This window comes from Lolium perenne, chromosome 7 (genome assembly GCF_019359855.2).
Source record: "Lolium perenne isolate Kyuss_39 chromosome 7, Kyuss_2.0, whole genome shotgun sequence".
Classification (NCBI taxonomy): domain Eukaryota; kingdom Viridiplantae; phylum Streptophyta; class Magnoliopsida; order Poales; family Poaceae; genus Lolium; species Lolium perenne.
Window position 1 is genome coordinate 235,345,097 of NC_067250.2, and position 18,675 is coordinate 235,363,771.

General features: G+C 43.1%; 2 protein-coding genes across 2 annotated transcripts; both read right to left on the reverse strand.

Annotated features, from left to right (window-relative positions):
- Positions 1 to 12,600: 12,600 nt before the first annotated feature.
- LOC127313983 (RING-H2 finger protein ATL39-like) lies at positions 12,601 to 13,398 on the reverse strand. Its single transcript, XM_051344453.2, has one exon. It carries the CDS (start codon positions 13,271 to 13,273, stop codon positions 12,797 to 12,799), a length of 477 nt encoding a protein of 158 aa, XP_051200413.1. The 5' UTR covers positions 13,274 to 13,398; the 3' UTR covers positions 12,601 to 12,796.
- Positions 13,399 to 14,192: 794 nt separating this feature from the next.
- LOC127313984 (RING-H2 finger protein ATL39-like) lies at positions 14,193 to 14,845 on the reverse strand. Its single transcript, XM_051344454.1, has one exon. It carries the CDS (start codon positions 14,841 to 14,843, stop codon positions 14,370 to 14,372), a length of 474 nt encoding a protein of 157 aa, XP_051200414.1. The 5' UTR covers positions 14,844 to 14,845; the 3' UTR covers positions 14,193 to 14,369.
- Between the last annotated feature and the right edge of the window lie 3,830 nt (positions 14,846 to 18,675).

Here is an 18,675-nt window from a genome sequence, read left to right on the forward strand (position 1 = left end):
AAGGTGAAAATACTATTACTACTGAGCCGAAGCTTTGCTAGCTCTAACTCTCTACTCTTACGATTGATGGGTGTGCTTCTGGTTGTTGCTTGCTCTGTGTCCTTGCTTCTATGCTTGAGTCTCATTTTATATGTGAGAGAGCAACATTCTGGTGCCTTCTCCTCCATTATTGCTTATCCTTTCTTTTTGCAAATCATGCCTCTATATTGTAGGTGATCACTTCCGGTCTTGCTAGGCTTTATAGATTTTACAGCCTTTGTAACCCTTCTTTATAGCTTCATGTGAGCATGTTGGAGGGGAGTATTGGTGAAGCCTCCACGTTGCCTTGGCTAGATAAGCATGCATGGCTGCCTTTTCTTATCCTTGTATTGAGATCCTTTTCCTCCATGATCACATCTTTTAATTTGTAGCCTTCACTTTGCCTAATTTACGTCTTCTCTTAAGTATTCTCATAACTCGATGTCTTGGCTGCTTGCATGCATACGATGATGGAGTTGCTTACTAATTAATTGTAATTAATATAAGATTAAAATCATTATTATTATTAGTTTTGAATTTTATCAAGCACTCGGGTATAGGTCATCCACTCTCCAATAATTGATAGCAATATCTATTCAAACTAGCAAGGTAGCCCTCGCAAATGCGAGGGCATCATCTTTACCTTGTTAAATCTACTTATGAGATAATTTAGTGGTCTAATTAGTGTATAGCAGATACATAGCTACCACGAATACTATGATAGGTAAAATATGACATATGTGGTAGTGTTCCGCGTTGCACATCTAGATTTGGAGATATTTTATGAAATATTTATGTTGAAATGTTATTGTGCCATTTTTTGTGGTATACATCGACTTTCGGAAAAACTCCTGGAGCAAGTGCAACTTCTAATCGGCATTGATTTTGTTTGTTCGACAAACTGCTTCCTATTTTCATGGGTTTTTTTTGGAATAGAGTTTTCTTTACATATATCCCCATCAATTTTAATATCTATATCTATCACTTCTCTGTCGCCTTCGGGCATCAGGAAGTCTCGTTGTGCATGTCTCTGCTGTTCATATATCGACATCATTTCCAACAAACCAATGGGTGGGTATATATCTAAGAAAACATTCACGATTTCTAAATTCACATGTCATGGTAAAATTATTATTAATTTTTGTTTATGATTTGAAGTTTAGGAAAAATATGTCCATCAACTGAACGTTAATTATACCCGTTTTTAAAGCTACATTTGTCTTTGTTTTGTACTTTAGACCTAACTGTGATTTTCGCAGCTACTATAATTTATCTGGGTTTATTTGTTAATATATACACTCTTTCCTGCTTGCGCTTTTCATAGATTGGAAATTATGATGTTGCATACAATATTGCTTTCTAAACCTGTATGCCCCTATCCGCCGAAGGTTATTCGATTTTATTTGTTTGCAGAATTAGCATTAATGTATCATTTGAACAATCGATGAAAATAGTTGGGAAAATGTGCCTCTGGATGAAACACCATTAGGTTTCCCTGCAAATTTTTCTACTAATTGTTTGCTCGTTTTAGACATAATTGTGTGATATAACATATTAATTGCAGTGATGCATATGGCTTGATATACAAAATTATACTCCTATGTCCCCGAAAAGAAATTTTGCATACTTTTCAATTATAATCTTTGACCAAAAATTGCTCGAAAAATGGTCCATGTTATAAAAAATAATATTTGTTGATTTATATTAGAAGGAAGTTTCAAGTGGTATCTTTTTTTATAAGTACTCCACGTACGACGTTCTCTGGCACGACCCATGTACGATGCTGAATCTGGTGGTACTCTGCACTTAGCTGCCACCGACGGATGGATGGATCTTCTTGTCGTACAAAGATCGGATAAATTGCGTTGTATGTATAGCATGACTCATTATTTCGTGGCACATAATCCATATTCCGTTTCTAAATCGATTGGTCAAAATTATATGTCAAAGAAGTCTTACATGTATGAAAGGATTATATGATTTTGTTGCAAAAAATGCTGAAAATTTGTTAAATTAGAGAAGCCGTCGATCTTACGCGGCGCCATTGACGCCATCACAAGTCTTAACGAAGTCGCCATCGCTGAAGTCGGTGGAGAAGACATGCAGCTTGCTGCTGAAGCCCTTGGCAAAAACCTCTCGGCGATGCTAGCACGTGACCGGTTTGACACACATCACCGCATTATAAACTATGTGGCATCACCGTGTGCTCCATCTGGAAGAAATACCTCCGGTGGAGCCGAGAAACTTGAGGTTACTCTCGAACTTGTTCTCTCGCAGGTTCGTGTCTAGTCAGTTGTCTTAGGTACCTGGCGCTTGACAACAACTCGATGTGCCCACACCGGTGACTTCCGGGACACTTCCACAAGCATATAACCCTTCTCGGGAGGACTCCACGATGGTCTTCCTGAACACGCCGTGTCTTTGTACATGTTCTACTATTAACTAATTAATTAGATTGGATGAAAAGCTATATATTTATTTTTTGAAAATTTGTGTATTTATTTTCTAGACCTACTATATGTATGATCTTTTTCATACGATCTGCGTACGATGGGGTCACGAAAAGATTGCATAGTTGCTTCCGGTTCGACTCCCGATTGTACTATCGTAATATCCCGCGGTGCCTAGTCAAAGCTAATAAATTTAACTTAACATAAAGCTAAGCGTATACTTATTTGTGGCCGGAGGAGTAGTTATACAGTCGCTACCCAAATATTGGTATATGTCCATTAAAAATCGTATTTAACTTGTTTATCATTAACTTCAATTCTAGAAAAATAAAAGTTATACTAAAAATAGGTACGATGTATCCTAGCAACAATTATCTTTTACGTACCACTTTTAGGGGTCTAGTGAAATCCACGCATGTCGTATCCAAAAGTAAATACTTCCTAGATGAGCAAGTGTACCATGTATGTACATCTCATGTGAATCATGTTCTGCTTCGTATCAATTTCCCGGTGGGCCATCTCAAGTTCGTTTGTGCGTTTTGTTTTAGCTGGACTCATGGTTCTCCATGTAAATCTTTTTTTTTTCGCGAGAGTGCCCAGCGTGAAGCCCCAAGTCCGTTTGAGAGCCAAACACAGATTTTAATCACGTATCAGCTTTGCACATATTTTGTAATCACCTATTAGTTTTAGAGTCAGGTTCCATGGTACATCTACATAACGTGTCAACCGGACCTACACAAAATTACGTAATTGGTAATCTTTTATTAAATCATAACCACTGATTTTAGATCTAACTGTTAAAATAATTTAGTTCGTGTGGCTTAACGTGATATCTCTATTTAACATCCTTATTTTACTTTTAGTATATAATAGATAGATATGAATTGGGTTTGGGCTGGCCCTCCCGATCATAACAAAACGATGTTGTCATCTCTCTCTCTCTCTCTCTCTCTCTCTCTCTCTCTCTCTCTCTCTCTCTCTCTCTCTCTCTCTCTCTCTCTCTCTCTCTCTCTCTCTCTCTCTCTCTCTCTTCCTACCCTCTATAAACATACCATGTCAACTGCTGGCAAGAAAGCTTTAACCAACTTTATGTACTATTTTTGATAGAAATATTGTAAGGGAAACCGCTTACAGTATACTATATTTGAGCACCCCCACCACCTCACCAACAGATCTGTCTCCGTTTGCATTTTTTGGGTGTGAGCTTCAAGATGCATTGCTCTTGGCAAATAAAGGTGTGTTGGTTGACTTTAGCAAGTAGCGGAAGGTTATCTAGATTTGGTGCTAAGAATGTCAATCAAATTATACGTAGGCTACATTGTTCATTCTACTACCTTGGTTTCAATTAATAACATGTATAATTTTAGTTAAATGTCAAGCCTTACATAGTTTGATCAAATACGTAGAAGAGAATATTAATATCTACAATATCGAATAAATTTATTATGAAAGTTTATTTCATGTTGAATCTACTGATGGTGATTTGGAATAACAAATACTCATATTTATATCTTTGATCCGCCTTATTTTTTAAAATAGAATGAGTATTTGGTAAAGTATTATGTTCACCAGGATCTTTCAACGATAGTGGAACCATATTCAATGTCTCTTTTGTGACCATAATATGATAGTTTCACAGGCATGTTGTACAAGCACGGTCAATATTTTACTTACCCACTTGCAACTTTTTATAAAATTTATTGGGCTACAATCACAAATATTTTGGTTTGAGGCTTTAGGGGTATGGTCATTGTTGGTTGTTTTACTTTGTTGACACAATGTTGTTTCTGACTGAAAAGAAGTGTTCATCCATCAGAGGATGCTTGCGATAGTTTTCTTTAAAAGGGGAAAGCCCCCGCCTCGTGCGACATGATTATAACCATGTGCAAAATATGGGAACTCGTGGTTAATTAATGAAGTGTGGGTTCCTTGATCATAGGATCAAATTAATCTTACACGTAGGTTTTTATTATTTACCTTGGTAAAAATAAAGTTCAAGTATTATAAAAGATTACATCATGGATCACACATGGTCGATCCATATATTTGGGCTTAGCCCGGACCTGGGCGATCCTTACCCCCGACGCACAAATTTCCATGTATGCCAACGGTTTTGAGCATCACCGGTGCACCAAGTAACTAGTAAGTCCACATGCATGTTTGGTGCACCGACAGTAACCCTGCATCTATAGGCTATTCCCTAGTAGTGCATATAAAATAATAAATCATGAAGTGGCACTGAATGGACATGGTAACTTATTGTCAAAACGCCAACTAAACTTAACAAATAAATCCAGAGCAACCGTCTCCAACTGGTTGCATCCAATAACCAAATTCTCTTGCTTCTCCATTGGTTGTAGGTAAGACCACATACATATTCAGTGAGTATCCAAGAGAATAACCTGCATAAAAAATAAGTCATTTGCATTGCTAAAAATATAATCATTCTGGATGTTCCATATAGCCAGCCAACCAATTTCCATAAAGATTTGTAATGTTCAAGGGTGAAAATAATATTAAATGTTATATGAGCAATGCGCCACACCACCTTAACTAAAACATATGAAATGAACAATTTTTGTATTGGGTCTTCTTGATTTAAAAACAAAACAAAATTACTACCTTCCCACTTACTTTTGGCTAAGTTATATTTTGTGAGCATCACTTTGCAATGCATGCAAAAACGACATAAAAAGTTCATATCTTTTGTGGTACTTTTATTTTTTAAATACTTTTTCTAAGAAACCTGGTATGGTCATTCATCTGATCTAGATAAAATGATTAGAACGAGAAGGAGCCCGACGTTGTTAACTTCCAAACAAAGACATCTGGCTGCTTGGCTAGGTGGAGATCTATCAAACGTCTTGCTAGATGTAGCCACCTTTCTCCTCCATCCCCAGTCAATGTATATCTAAGGCCTATGTTCAATGTCACCTATCACACATAATATTTGCAACTGATGCTTATTTTCGCATGTGCTATGTTATAAAGGGATGAATATTTGCGATAAAGGAGAAATGCCCAGCCAAGTATCTTCCCAGAAATGAGTTTCCTCACAAATCGAGATGGTGAATGACCCTCTTTTGAAGAAATCCTCTTTTACTTTTATAAAACATCTACAAAATTGGGATTCAGTAGTTTGTTCCTTTACTTGAGACAAGGGTTTGGTGTTACGGTATTTGTTTTGCAATAAATCTTGGCAAACACCTTCTTCTGTTAAAAGTCTGAAGATCCACTTCTTAGTTAACATAGTTATTTTTAATTTCTAGCCCCCCCCCCCCCCCCCCCCTTGATATTTATATAGTTCCTCTTAGAACCATTTCTAAAAGAAATAGCATGAACATCTGAAAATTTGTTAAAACTAAGTTTATACCGCAGCTGGATTATACCACGAGATTTTCTCTGTGGCAAGTGAAGATGAGGGCGATCCTTACCCAATCTTCTGATCTGGATGAAGCTCTTGATGTATTTGGCAAGAAAGATGCCAAGACCTGGACCGACGATTAAAAGAGGAAAGACCGTAAGGCTTTTTCATTAATTCAGCTTCATCTATCCAATAATATCTTGCAAGAAGTGTTGGCTGAGAAATCCACAATGGCGCTGTGGTTGAAACTGGAATCGATCTACATGTCCAAAGATCTAACCAGTAAGATGCACGTGAAGATGAAGTTGTTCTCGCACAAGCTGCAAGAAGGTGCGTCGATGATGAATCACCTTTCGATCTTTAGAGAGATCGTTTCTGATTTGCTATCCATGGAGGTAAAATATGATGATGAGGATCTCACTCTTATATTGTTAGTCTCATTGCCTAACTCTTTTGCGAATTTTCGAGACACCTTGTTATACAGCCGTGATGAACTAACCCTTGCCGAAGTTTATGAGGCCCTCCAGTAGAGGGAAAAGATGAAATATATGGTGCAGGCAGAGGGTTCTTCATCTAAGGCAGAAGCACTGCAGGTGCGAGGCAGGACCGAGAACAGAAACAACAACTACAACAGAGATAAGAGCAAGACCGACAGAGTTCGCTCAAAGTCCAATGGACGAGATGGTAAGTTCTGCAAGTATTGTAAGAAAACTAGCCACAATATTGATGATTGCTGTAAGTTGCAGAACAAAGACAAAAGAAATGGTACTTACCAACCAAAAACAAATTTGAGGGTGATGGTAAGGCTGCTGTTGTTTCCAGTGATAATTCTGATGGCGATTGCCTAGTTGTGTTTGCTGTTGTGTTTCTGATAATGATGAGTGGATCTTTGATTCAGCATGTTCGTTTCATATTTGCTGTAACAAAGACTGGTTTAGTTCTTATGAGTTTGTGCAGAGTGATGTTGTGCGTATGGGAGATAACAACCCACGTGAGATCGTGGACATTGGCTCCGTTCAGATCAAGAAGCATGATGGCATGACACACACTCTGACAGATGTGAGACACATACCTGGCATGGCCAGAAATCTGATCTCTCTCAGTACTCTTGATGTTGATGGGTACAAACACTCTGGTTCTCGTGGAGTTCTGAAGGTATCAAAAGGTTCTCTTGTTCACATGATTGGTGATATGAATTCTACAAAATCATATGTTCTTAGAGGTAGCACTTTGTCTGGTATTGCTACTGTTGTTATTCCTGATGAACCTGGTAAAACTAATTTGTGGCATATGCGTCTTGGACATATGAGCGAACATGGCATGGCAGAATTGCACAGGAGAGACCTGCTAGATGGCTGCAATCTGAGTAAGTTTGAGTTCTGTGAGCACTGCATTTTTGGTAAGCATAAAAGAGTTAAATTCAATGCTTCCGTTCATAGCACTAAAGGGATTCAAGATTATATGCATGTTGATGTGTGGGGACCTTCCCGCAAGACTTCTCTTGATGGTGCAAATTACATGCTTACTATCATAGATGATTACTCCAGAAAAGCGTGGCCTTTCTTTCTGAAACATAAATCTGGTGTGTTTGATGCTATTAGAAAGTGGAAAGTTATGGTAGAGAAGCAAACAGAAAAGAAAGTTAAATTGCTTCATACTGACAATGGCATGGAGTTTTGTTCTACTGTTTTCAATGATTATTGCAGTGACGAAGGCATTGTCAGGCACCACACCATCCCATATACTCCTCAGCAGAATGGTGTGGCGGAGAGGATGAACAGAACCGTCATCTCCAAGGCTCGCTGCATGTTGTCCAATGCTGGTATGCATAGACGTTTTTGGGGTGAAGCAGCCTCCACCACTTGTTACTTGATAAACAGGTCACCTTGCATTCCGCTTGATAAGAAAACTCCTATTGAGGTATGGTCTAGTTCATCTGCTGGTTATTCACAGTTGAGAGTTTTCGGTTGCACTGCTTATGCTCATGTTGATAATGGAAAGCTAGAGCCTAGGGCTGTTAAGTGTGTGTTTATTGGTTATAGTTCAGGAGTTAAGGCATACAAGTTATGGAATCCTGAAACTAAGAAAGTGTTGCATAGCAGGAATGTAGTCTTTAATGAGGCTGTCATGTTTTATAGGAGTTCATCTACAGATGTTACTGATGCTGTTGATCTTTCTGATAATTCTGATGATGAACAACAGAGGATTAGCGTGCAGGTGGAGCACGTGGAGGAGAAAGAAAATGATGTTGCTAAAAATGATAACACTGTTATTCATCACTCACCACCTGTTTTGCAGAAAACAAATAGTTCCATTGCTGCTGATAGACCGAGGCGTAACAAAGGTCCACGTCCGCGTTTAATTGAAGATTGTAATCTTGTTCATCATGCTTTGAGTTGTGCTGAACATGTTGAGCATGATACTGAACCTGCTACATATACTGAGGCCGTTGCATCCGTTGACCGCGTGAAGTGGATTTCTGCTATGCAAGAGGAGATGCAATCGCTTGACAAGAATGGCACATGGAATGTTGTGCCCTTGCCTAAACAAAAGAAGGTTGTCCGCTGTAAGTGGATATTTAAAAGAAAGAAAGGTTTGTCTCCTAATGAGCCTCTGAGGTTTAAGGCAAGGTTAGTAGCAAAAGGTTTCAGCCAAATTCCAGGTATTGATTATAATGATATATTCTCTCCGGTAGTGAAGCATAGTTTCATTCGTGCATTCTTTGGTATTGTGGCTATGCATGATCTTGAGCTTGAGCAGCTAGATATAAAGACTGCTTTTCTGCATGGTGAGTTTGAGGAGGAGATATACATGGACCAACCTGAAGGTTTTGTTGTGCCTGGTAAGGAGGATCTTGTTTGCAAGCTAAAGAGGTCCCTTTATGGTTTGAAACAGTCTCCAAGACAGTGGTATAAAAGGTTTGATTCGTTTATGATTGCACATAAGTTTAAGAGATCTCGGTATGATAGTTGTGTTTATATCAAGTTTTTTAATGTATCACCAATATACTTTCTGTTATATGTTGAGATATGTTGATTGCTGCCAAGAGGAAGAAAGACATCACTACTTTAAAGTCACAATTAAGTAGTGAGTTTGAGATGAAGGATCTTGGTGCTGCTAAGAAAATACTAGGTATGGAAATTACAAGAGACAAAAAATCTAGTGTGTTATTTCTTAGTCAGCAAAATTACATTCAGAAAGTTCTTCATCGTTTTAATATGCATGATGCAAAGTCTGTTAGTACACCTATTCCTTCTCACTTTACATTGTCAGCATTACAATGTCCTAGTACTGACGGAGATATTGAGTACATGTGACGAGTTCCATATTCTAGTGTTGTTGGTTCCTTGATGTATGCCATGGTTTGTTCTCGCCCTGATTTATCATATGCTATGAGTTTGGTCTGGCGATACATGGCTGATCCTAGTAAAGAACATTGAAAGTTTTTTAGTGGATTTTCATGTACCTTCGTGGCACATCTAAAGCTTGCTTGAAGTTTGGCAAGACCGGTGAGGAACTCGTAGGCTATGTGGATTCAGATTTTGCTACCGATTTGGATAAGAGAAGACCCCTCACAGGTTATGTGTTCACTGTTGGTGCATGTGCTGTGAGTTGGAAGGCAACGTTACAACCTGTTGTTGCCCAATCTACGACCGAAACAGAATATATAGCAATTAATGAAGCTTGCAAAGAGCCTGTTTGGTTGAAAGGTTTGTATGCTGAGCTTTTTGAAGATGATTCTTGTATTAACTTGTTTTCTGGCAGTCGAAGTGCAATATACCTTACTAAAGATCAAATGTTTCTATGAGAGGACAAAGCACATTGATATCAAGTACCATTATGTGCGCGACATTGTTGCTCAAGGTAAACTGAAGGTATGCAAGATAAGTACTCATGATAATCCTGCTGATATGATGACAAAGCCAGTTCTTGTTTCCAAGTTTGAGCTTTGCTCAAGCTTGGTTTGTTGGCGCCAGCAAGTGTTTTTTCTTTGTTGTTCAGGGAGATTGTTGAAGTTCATGCTACAAGATAGAATTTGTCTCAAGGTGGAGTTTGCTATATTGTGATCCAAATTCATATACTAAAGGAAGGCTAACTTCTGACGAGCGGAGCGAGGCCCGTCGCCGGGTAGGCTTGGGCCGAAGTGTACAGTACGGATCGTTGGCACCGCCTATATATACATCTTGTAAGCAGCCGGCTAGGGTTTATCAGATTATAAGATAACCCACGGCGTTTGTAAACACTCCTCGATATAGTGATGTTTTGCTGGCTGGCGCCCGTGGTTTTTCTCCTTCTGTGTTAGAATGGGTTTTCCACGTTAAATCTTGTGTCTCCGCTGCGTTTACCTTTATCGTTCTTCGTTATTTGCTTGTCTCTTTTATAACACAAACGAATCCCCATATGAGAGCAACTTGCCCACCCAACTCGTGAGCTTTATCTCAAAACGGTCTTCAACTATTTTCCATACACTACTTTTAAGTTTGCGTAAGTGAATAGGGATTCCCAAATATATATAAGGGGACCATCCAGCCTCACACCCAAAAAATTAATATATTGTTCGTCAACCTCTTTCTCAAAAATAGAAGACTTCCCTCTTATGGAAGAAAACAAAGTTATAAGTTCCAATTATTTTTAAAAGTAGGCATAGATAAAGAGGATAGGCAGATACATACATGCATAGTTTAAAAAACACCCCAACAAGCTAGTGAACTGGTGAGGTGACTTGCTCATTGGTTCATTGGTCTAACCGTCGGCTCAGCCGGTTAGAGAGCAACCAAAAAACCATCAAAATTATTAAATAATTAAGTCGATTCCTAAAAAAAAAAGCCCTAAATCTTATATATAGTATTTACTTCTGTAGAATATATCAAAAGAAGCTTAGCCGAGATACTTTGCTTAGAGGATCTCCAACAGACACACTAAAATAGGATGGTGTTTAAAAACTGTCTTTTTTTTTTGCACGGGAGCGCAAAAAACATGCTCCAACAGATGCCAAGTCATATGTTGTGCTCAGAAAATTTGTGCATGCCCAAAAAAAGCTCAATCGTGCACCGCATATTTGTGGTGCGCACTACTGCACGCTGCAAAATAGAACTTTCGTGTGGGCATCCCAATCGACAATCTGAAGTCTCGTGTGCAAAATCACTTGCATCCCTCCTCGACCTCGGCTGGTGAAATTCTAGCCATGCTGGGCGGTTCTGGCACTCCCCCACCCCTCCCTTCTTCTTTGCCCCCTTCGCTGCCGCCGAAGCAATTCCATTTGCTCAGAAACCACCAAGCCACCAGCGCATCCAACCCTAACACCGCCATTGTCTGCGGTCAGATGTTTGTGCCGCCACGGTCCCGCGTCGCATTGATGCTAGTCCCACCTCCGGCGCCCATCACTAAGATAAGGAAGCTGACACTGGCCAGTGAGAAGCGGGTGGTGTCTTCAGTGGTGCCACGACAGAAGAAGGGCAAAATCAGCGCCAGGCTGTAAGGCAAACCCCCGACAGTGAATGCCAAGCAGGCGACTAAAAAATTCCAGACACTGCCACTTCCCCCGGTGCCACCCCCGCCGGTAGCAACTGAAGAGGAGGTTAAGCTGTTTGTTGTACACACGCGTTTTCGGCGTAATGTCTGATAGGTACGCAGTTTGTTTTTTTTCTTGTTTTCAATTATGTAGATGAATATAAATGATCAATTGAAATTTAGGTTTGATGAGTGTTCAATTTGGTTTTTTTGTAGTGTTGATTATGAAACGTTTATGTCAACTATGAAAATTGGTTTCACACATTCATAAGATCATCGGTCTCAATATATACCCTCACAAGAATATGACCGACAATATATATGATGATATCCACTTGGAGGTTGAAGGTGGGGTGAGAGTTTTGTTGTTGCACCGAGGGGGAGATCGGCCAATTATAACGGGTGGATTCATGGCTTGCATGGTAGCTCCCAATCCTCCTATGGGTGGTGGCTTTGGACCTTCGATGGGTGATGCCATGGGCTCCTACAATATTCCCAACATCGATGTTTCGAATGAATAAGACGAAGAAACCAATGGTGAAGATGACGCATGAGTGTCGTTTGCATTGTTTTCATGATTGTGATGTGCTTGTATGAACATAGATTATTTTTGTGAACTTGTTTGTGTTCAACTATGCTATGCTTTTGAACCATGTCATGTATTTGGACTATGCTATATACGATTACTTGTGACATGAAGATAAAGAACAAATTAGTTCCATTAGCTACAGTACGAGAGGCATAACTTGTAGCAAAGTAGTTTTGTAAGTTATAGTAACCACATGCCGTAAAGAAACTTATACTTTTGGCAGAAAAAAAGGCATATGTCTCAAATGTCCTGTATATCCATGAACCTTTAGAAAAAAATTCTCAAAACTTTCACATGATTTTCCATGATGTTTACAAGGTAGATCTGATTCCGAGAGCACATTTGTGTTCTTGGTGGTCAGTAGGTTTTTACCTAGCACGTAAATTTTGTGATGTTCAAAGTTACTTACTCATGCATATTCTATACAGCTTGACTTTTAATTTTCAAATAAGTATATTAATAGGATTAAAATTCCATTTCTACACTCACACGTGACTTTCTTGGTGTAAAATGTTTTTTCCAGAAATAAATCATTGCTCATGTGGTTTCAGATGGAATTAGATGCATGATTAGGTTCAAACCAATCGTCATGCTGCTGATTTCTGGAAACTTTAGTGCTATGGAGATTAACCTGCCAACTTGCAAGGTTGCAAATGGAGAACATTAACTAGAAACAAGAGTGGTGATTTGCAGAGCTAGAACAAAATTTCATGGCACAGATACGTTGACAAGCTACAACTACATGGTATATATGATATGATGCTGTACAACTACATGGAGTAGTAGAGAACTAGCAGTCTAGCACACATGTGAGCATGCGTGCACCTTGCCGGAGACCAACTTGGGTGACCGGCCGGCGGAGGCCTACACCGGCAGCTCCGTCGTCAACGCGGGCTGATCGTCCTCTTCCGGCGGCTCAACCTCCGCGCGGCAAAGCGGGCACGTGTCGTGCGACGCCAGCCACAGGTCGATGCACTCCACGTGGTACAGGTGCTTGCACAAGGGCAGCAACCGCACCATCTCGCCTGCTTGCACCGTGCCGAGGCACACCGAGCACTGCGCACCGTCGCCGCTGCCGCTGTGCCTGGCAGACCCGGTGTACGCGAACTCCGGTATCTTGGTGAGGTCCACGCTGCGACCACGGCCTCCCGCCGCGTCCGTATCCGCCGCGGCGGCGGCGACCGGTGCTCGGTTGCGGATATGGTAGCAGAAGAAGACGAGGACGAAGATGATCGCGACGCCCACCAGGCCGACGCAGGTGTAGCTGAAGATCACCGTCCCTTTGTTGAGGTGATGCGCGCGCTCCGAGTTTGGCATAGCCGTCGGTCCGAAGGAGGCCATGGATCGAGCTTGCTGCTTCTGCTTCGAAGACTTCCGTCGGCCGGCCTGCCGTAGGTAGATGATCGAGCTCCGACGACCTTATCATGCGGGAGATATGGGTGGATGCGTGGTACGGTGGCCAGTTGGTGCGTTTTCTAGTGTTGCGGGTGGGCGAATTCAGAATTATAGTCGCAGCTGTCAGCAATTTAGCATTGACTTTGTACTTGTACTTGCAATAGCTTGAGAGAGTGGCACGCATGACGAGCGACAGTAGTACTAATTTAGAGATGGGAGACACTGTCAACTCTCTTTTTTTTCGAAAAGAGGATAACCCCCGCCACTTTGTCAACTCTCTACGCACACTAGCTAGTTGTAAAACAAATAATAATAATCTAAAACCTACAAGTGGTGAGCGTAATCCAGGAGATTTTGCACGGAAACGACAGTGTGATTTTTAAAATTTTAGTACAAACGGGCTCGCTCTATTCACCACATGAAATGCTTACAATGCCGACGGTCCCGAATCCTCGGCAAACAGGAAAAAGCTCTCAACATTGGGTACGTAGAGGGGTGGCTCTCGGCATAGAGCCGTTGGAATCTAAGGTGTTTGGATTGCTATCGAATCATATCCAACCAATTTTTTGGTCATGATCAAAAGATTGGTTGTTGTTTTGATAGTTGCCAACTTTTTGTTTGCCAATGCTTTACTACCAAGTTTAATTAGTTCAAGTTTTTAGTCAATGTTGACCAACTTGTGGGGCAAGAAATAGCTCAACTAAAATATTGGCTAGCCAAAATTTTGGTAGGGCAATCTCGGGCACAAACCAAACACACCCCTTCCGCAAATGAATACTGTGAGTTATGACTAAGCATTTTATTTGTGGAGATTAACTTGCAAACTTACAAATTGAGAACAGGCACAATGAGTGGTGATCTTGCATACCCGGAAAAACTTTCGTATGAATGGAAATGCATTTACATGTTAATTACTACAACTACTGTACATGTTGATGCTGTATATTAACCGATAAGGAGAACTGGCACACATGTGACAAGCTACAACTAATTTGCATGCACCTTGCCGGAGACCAACTACGACAACCGCCAGGGTGGCGCCCTACACCGGCAGCTCCGTCGTCATCGCTGGTTGACCGTCGTCGTCCGGCGGCTCAACCTCCGCGCGGCAAAGCGGGCACGTGTCGTGCGACGCCAGCCACATGTCGATACACTCCACGTGGTACAGGTGCTTGCACAACGGCAGTTGCCGCACCATCTCGCCGCCCTCCACCGTGCCGATGCACACAGAGCACTGCGCACCGTCGCCGCGTCCGCTGTGCCTTGCAGACTTGGTGTACGCGAACTCCGGAAGCTTCGCGAGGTCCACGATGCGACCGCGACCACCGGTGCCGGCCGCTGCCCCGGCGGCGGCCACCGGTGCTCGGTTGCGGAATTGATAGCAGAAGAAGAAGGCGACGGAGAAGAGCGCGGCGCCCGTGAGGCCGATGCAGGTGTAGCTGAAGATCGCCGTGCCTTGGCTGGCCTGCAGCTGGTTCTCCGAGTTCGGCAAATTCGCCGGTCCGAACGATGCCATGGAGGTTGGTGCTGCTTCTGCGCCTTCGAAGGCTGGCGCGTGCTATGTAGAAGATCCTACGAGAGCCGCCTCCGACTGTGTAGGGACTTATCCGGCGAGAGGTATAATAATGGATGATACGGTGGGCAATTGGTGTATTTTCTATTGTTGCGGGCTGGGATGGGGGAGTTTTGCTCGCAGTTTGTCACCATATTAGAATTGAGTTGAAGTAGCTTCCGAGTGCAATGCATGCATGAGGGTCGTTTACCGGCGCCGAAGCGACAATTTCGATAACCAAATACTTTGTCAACTCTCTGCACGCTGGCTGTACAGAACAAACAATATATATGATCCTAATCCACGGCGGTTTTGCGCGGAAGAAGAGGCATGGGCATCGAGATTTGTGGTTTTATTTCTTCTTCTTTATAGAACTAGCAAAAGTGCTCGTGCGTTGCGACGGGTCTAAATTATAGTTTTAGTTGTATCTTAATTTATAAAATAATCATCATGCAGCAAAACGCTAAAATTAATTAAATATTGTTAAATTAACCAAACCAGAACACGCGAACATCGATAATGCGAGGAGAATATTCCTCGCGGGTTCAGTTTTGGTGCCGCCCGGCAAAAAGGTTTGGTGCACGTCATGATACCATTAAGATGGGAGGGTTCCAAAGCAATTAGACGTTGATTTCTTCCGGTGTAATTTGGGTTGTTGTGTTGATTAGCCACCACCTACTCTCATATTGGCGACTGCATAGATCTTCCTTCGACATCGGCTTAGCGTCATCAGTGGCGGCCTTCCATCAATACTAGGTCACTGGATCGAACATGTATAATCCTCCTACGCTTGGTGGTGACTCCCTGTTCTCCGACCACTGCACCCACTCCAAGATGTCTCCACCGATTATGCCATACGCCTGGACAGCAATGGATCTAGACATGGCGGCGTTGGCAGATTTGGTGGTGCTAGGCATCACCGAGTCCTTAATTGATGCACTTTGCAAACTTCGATCAAGACCAACCTTTGCTTTGCTGCCCGGACACCAAACGGAAGCCAAAATCGGGCGGAAGTAGTACTAATTTGGTCGGCATTTGCTTTGATGTCCAGACACCAAACCAAAGAATCAACAACCACCTCGCATGAGGAAATGTAATAGAGCACAACTTGGCGGACGGATCGTGTCTCTCCTTGCCTGTTCTGCGAGCGCACTGGCGGGCGGCGGCTAGGCTTCTGCGCCGCCTTCAATGGCATCGTATCCCGCGCGCGACTGCCCTTAAAAGTCCACCGGTCGCGTTCCTCCTTCGCCCACACCTCCACTCGCACCACCACCGCCGCAGCACCATGGGGAAGAAGAACGACTTCGAGGCCTCCGGCAGCGGCAGCAAGAAGGGAACGCAGAGGGTGCCGCTGTCCGTCACGCTGGGGAGGTTGATGCACGGGAAATGGATGTCGTGCGAGGCCTGGTCGGGCGTGCAACTGCCTAGCGGCTGGCGGCTCAGCTGCCATCAGGTGCCCATCCCTCCTGTCCCTGCGCACGAGCCTGATCGGACGGCGGAGATCCGGCGAAGTAGGCGGTACCTGCCGCCGGACCTCCGCACCGATCCGGCGTACGCCATCGACTCTGAAAGTTGGCGTACCTATCTGTCGACCTAGACGGATAGGAGGAGGAGGGCGGGCTTTATGGGCGACAGGGATTTTCCCTTCGAGCGTCCACCGCCGACTCATCCACGAAGACAGGAGGCGCCGACGCGTCGTCAGCAGCCGCCGACGCGCGCGAAGTACAACGACGACGACGACCACGACGACGATGCCAACGACGACGCCGACTACATCGAGGCGCTCGTGTACCATAACGAGGAGGTCAAGGACAACAGCGATGACTACGTCGCGGCCGTCTTCCACGAATGGCAGTACGCCATGGCGGAGGGCCGCAATTTTGAGTCCCCAAGAACATGACGGACGATGAGATGGCGAAGCTCGATGTCCTCGTCTCCGAGAACGACCCGCCTGTGCAGCCGCCGCTGCCCCACTACGCCACCAGCGTCATGCCGTCGGGCCTGTCGAAGGATGAAGCTCTTCGACAGGCGCTACAGGACTCGGCCGCGCAACAACCGCCGACGTACAACCCCTGGGCTCCTCCTCCACAGTCGCATCCCTGGGTGACAAGGGATTAACTTGTCAATACCTATGGGTTGTAGACTAGGGTTTTAGTCGGAAGTAGAGGGCAAGTAGATCTCGAAGGTTTCAGCCGAAAAGTGCTCGACGATATGAAAACTAGGGTTTGTGAGACAATGAATCGATGCTTTCTTTGTCCCTCGACTCCCCTTATATAGGAGGTGGAGCCGAGGGATTCGTGATACACAAGTTAAAGAGTCCGGGAGGGTTTCCAACTCATCCCGCAAGATTACAAGTATTATTTCCTAATACAACTCTAGCTTTCCTTAATAGTAACTTGGGCTTCCGATTCTTCTTATTCTTCGAGTCGTGGGCCTTCAGTAAACCCCGGGTACCATCTTCGGCAGGCCCATTGGGGATGTCTATGTCAGTAGCCCCCGAGTTTTGCTTGAATCGCAGAATCAGGGAAAATCTCCAACTTTATATTTATTCAATAGCTCTGAACTTTACCACATATCTTTGGATACAAATTTATATATTGTACAGGGATAATGGTAGTTGGGGCTAGTTCATCTGACGGATCAGGTACTAGTTAACTGCTCTAGTGGCAATCCGCAAAAACCTACTTCAAGATCACGTCCCTCGACATGATCTCGGGATACTGGTGTAAACTTCGACAGGAGCCGCTTAAGGTCTTACCATTCTGTCGAGTCCCAGTCATATTTTATCGGGTACCTAACGCGTTCGTTAGGATTTTTCTTCGTATCTGTTGATACGGAAAAAAGTAGCAAACCGACGTCAGAGACGGCACCACGCCACTCAGAACGGATCTGGGGTCTTACCTTCGCAAAGTTTTGCGGCATTCAGAGATTGTTCGCAACTTTGACGCTCTGAGAATATATTGTCGAGTGCTTTTTCGGCTGTTGGAATAGCACATTTTATTGAGTCAACGGATGACTTATATTGCTCTCCCGATGGGAGTATATGTAGAGTTATTTATATAACTCGAAATATGCTCACTTTTTTCTTTTTTCTCTTTTTTTTAATAATTTCATCGGGCACGCGAACAGCGTTCCCGATGGGAGTAGCCCCCGAGGCTACAGCCAAGGACTTGTGCTTGGATGTAGGCTCAACGCCTTACCTTGCTATTTTTTCCTCTTTTCTCGAAGTTTTCATATCTATCAGGTGCGCGACCAGCGCTCCTGATGGGAGTAGCCCCCGAGGCTATGAGCAAATGCTTGTATTTGATAATAGGCTCTCGCCATTTCTATTTTGTCATTCTCGAGTTTTTTATTGTTCCAAAGTAGCCCCCGAGCATTTGATTAAAAACTTGTATTTGACCAAAGGCTCTCGAAATAATCAACAATCTTCTGTTGTCGCCATTCTTGTGAAGCTGGTTTAGCCGAATTTTTCTCGTGCCAAGGTGACATCATTGCTGACGATAGCCACGACCGCTGTATCGGGAAAACGCGAGAACTGCTCTCTCTCTGCCGTGCGGGCCCAAACTGCTCATCAAGTTGACACGTCGTGCAAGTGGGGGACACACGTCCTCCACTTTTCCTGGCGCACATACTGTAGCTCCTGTTCTTTCTCATCTGAATGGAATTACTTTTTACCCCTTGTCCACGTGTACACCATCTATCCCGCAATTTCTTCATCCAATGGTGCGTCGATTCACCGCACCTCTATTTAAGGTCATCGTCTTCCTCCGTCCTCACTTTCGCTCGCGCCGCACCT

Excerpts from the sequence above, each read along its gene's own strand:
- LOC127313983 (XM_051344453.2), bottom strand. The coding sequence starts at position 13,273 with ATGGCCTCCTTCGGACCGACGGCTATGCCAAACTCGGAGCGCGCGCAT.
- LOC127313984 (XM_051344454.1), bottom strand. The coding sequence starts at position 14,843 with ATGGCATCGTTCGGACCGGCGAATTTGCCGAACTCGGAGAACCAGCTG.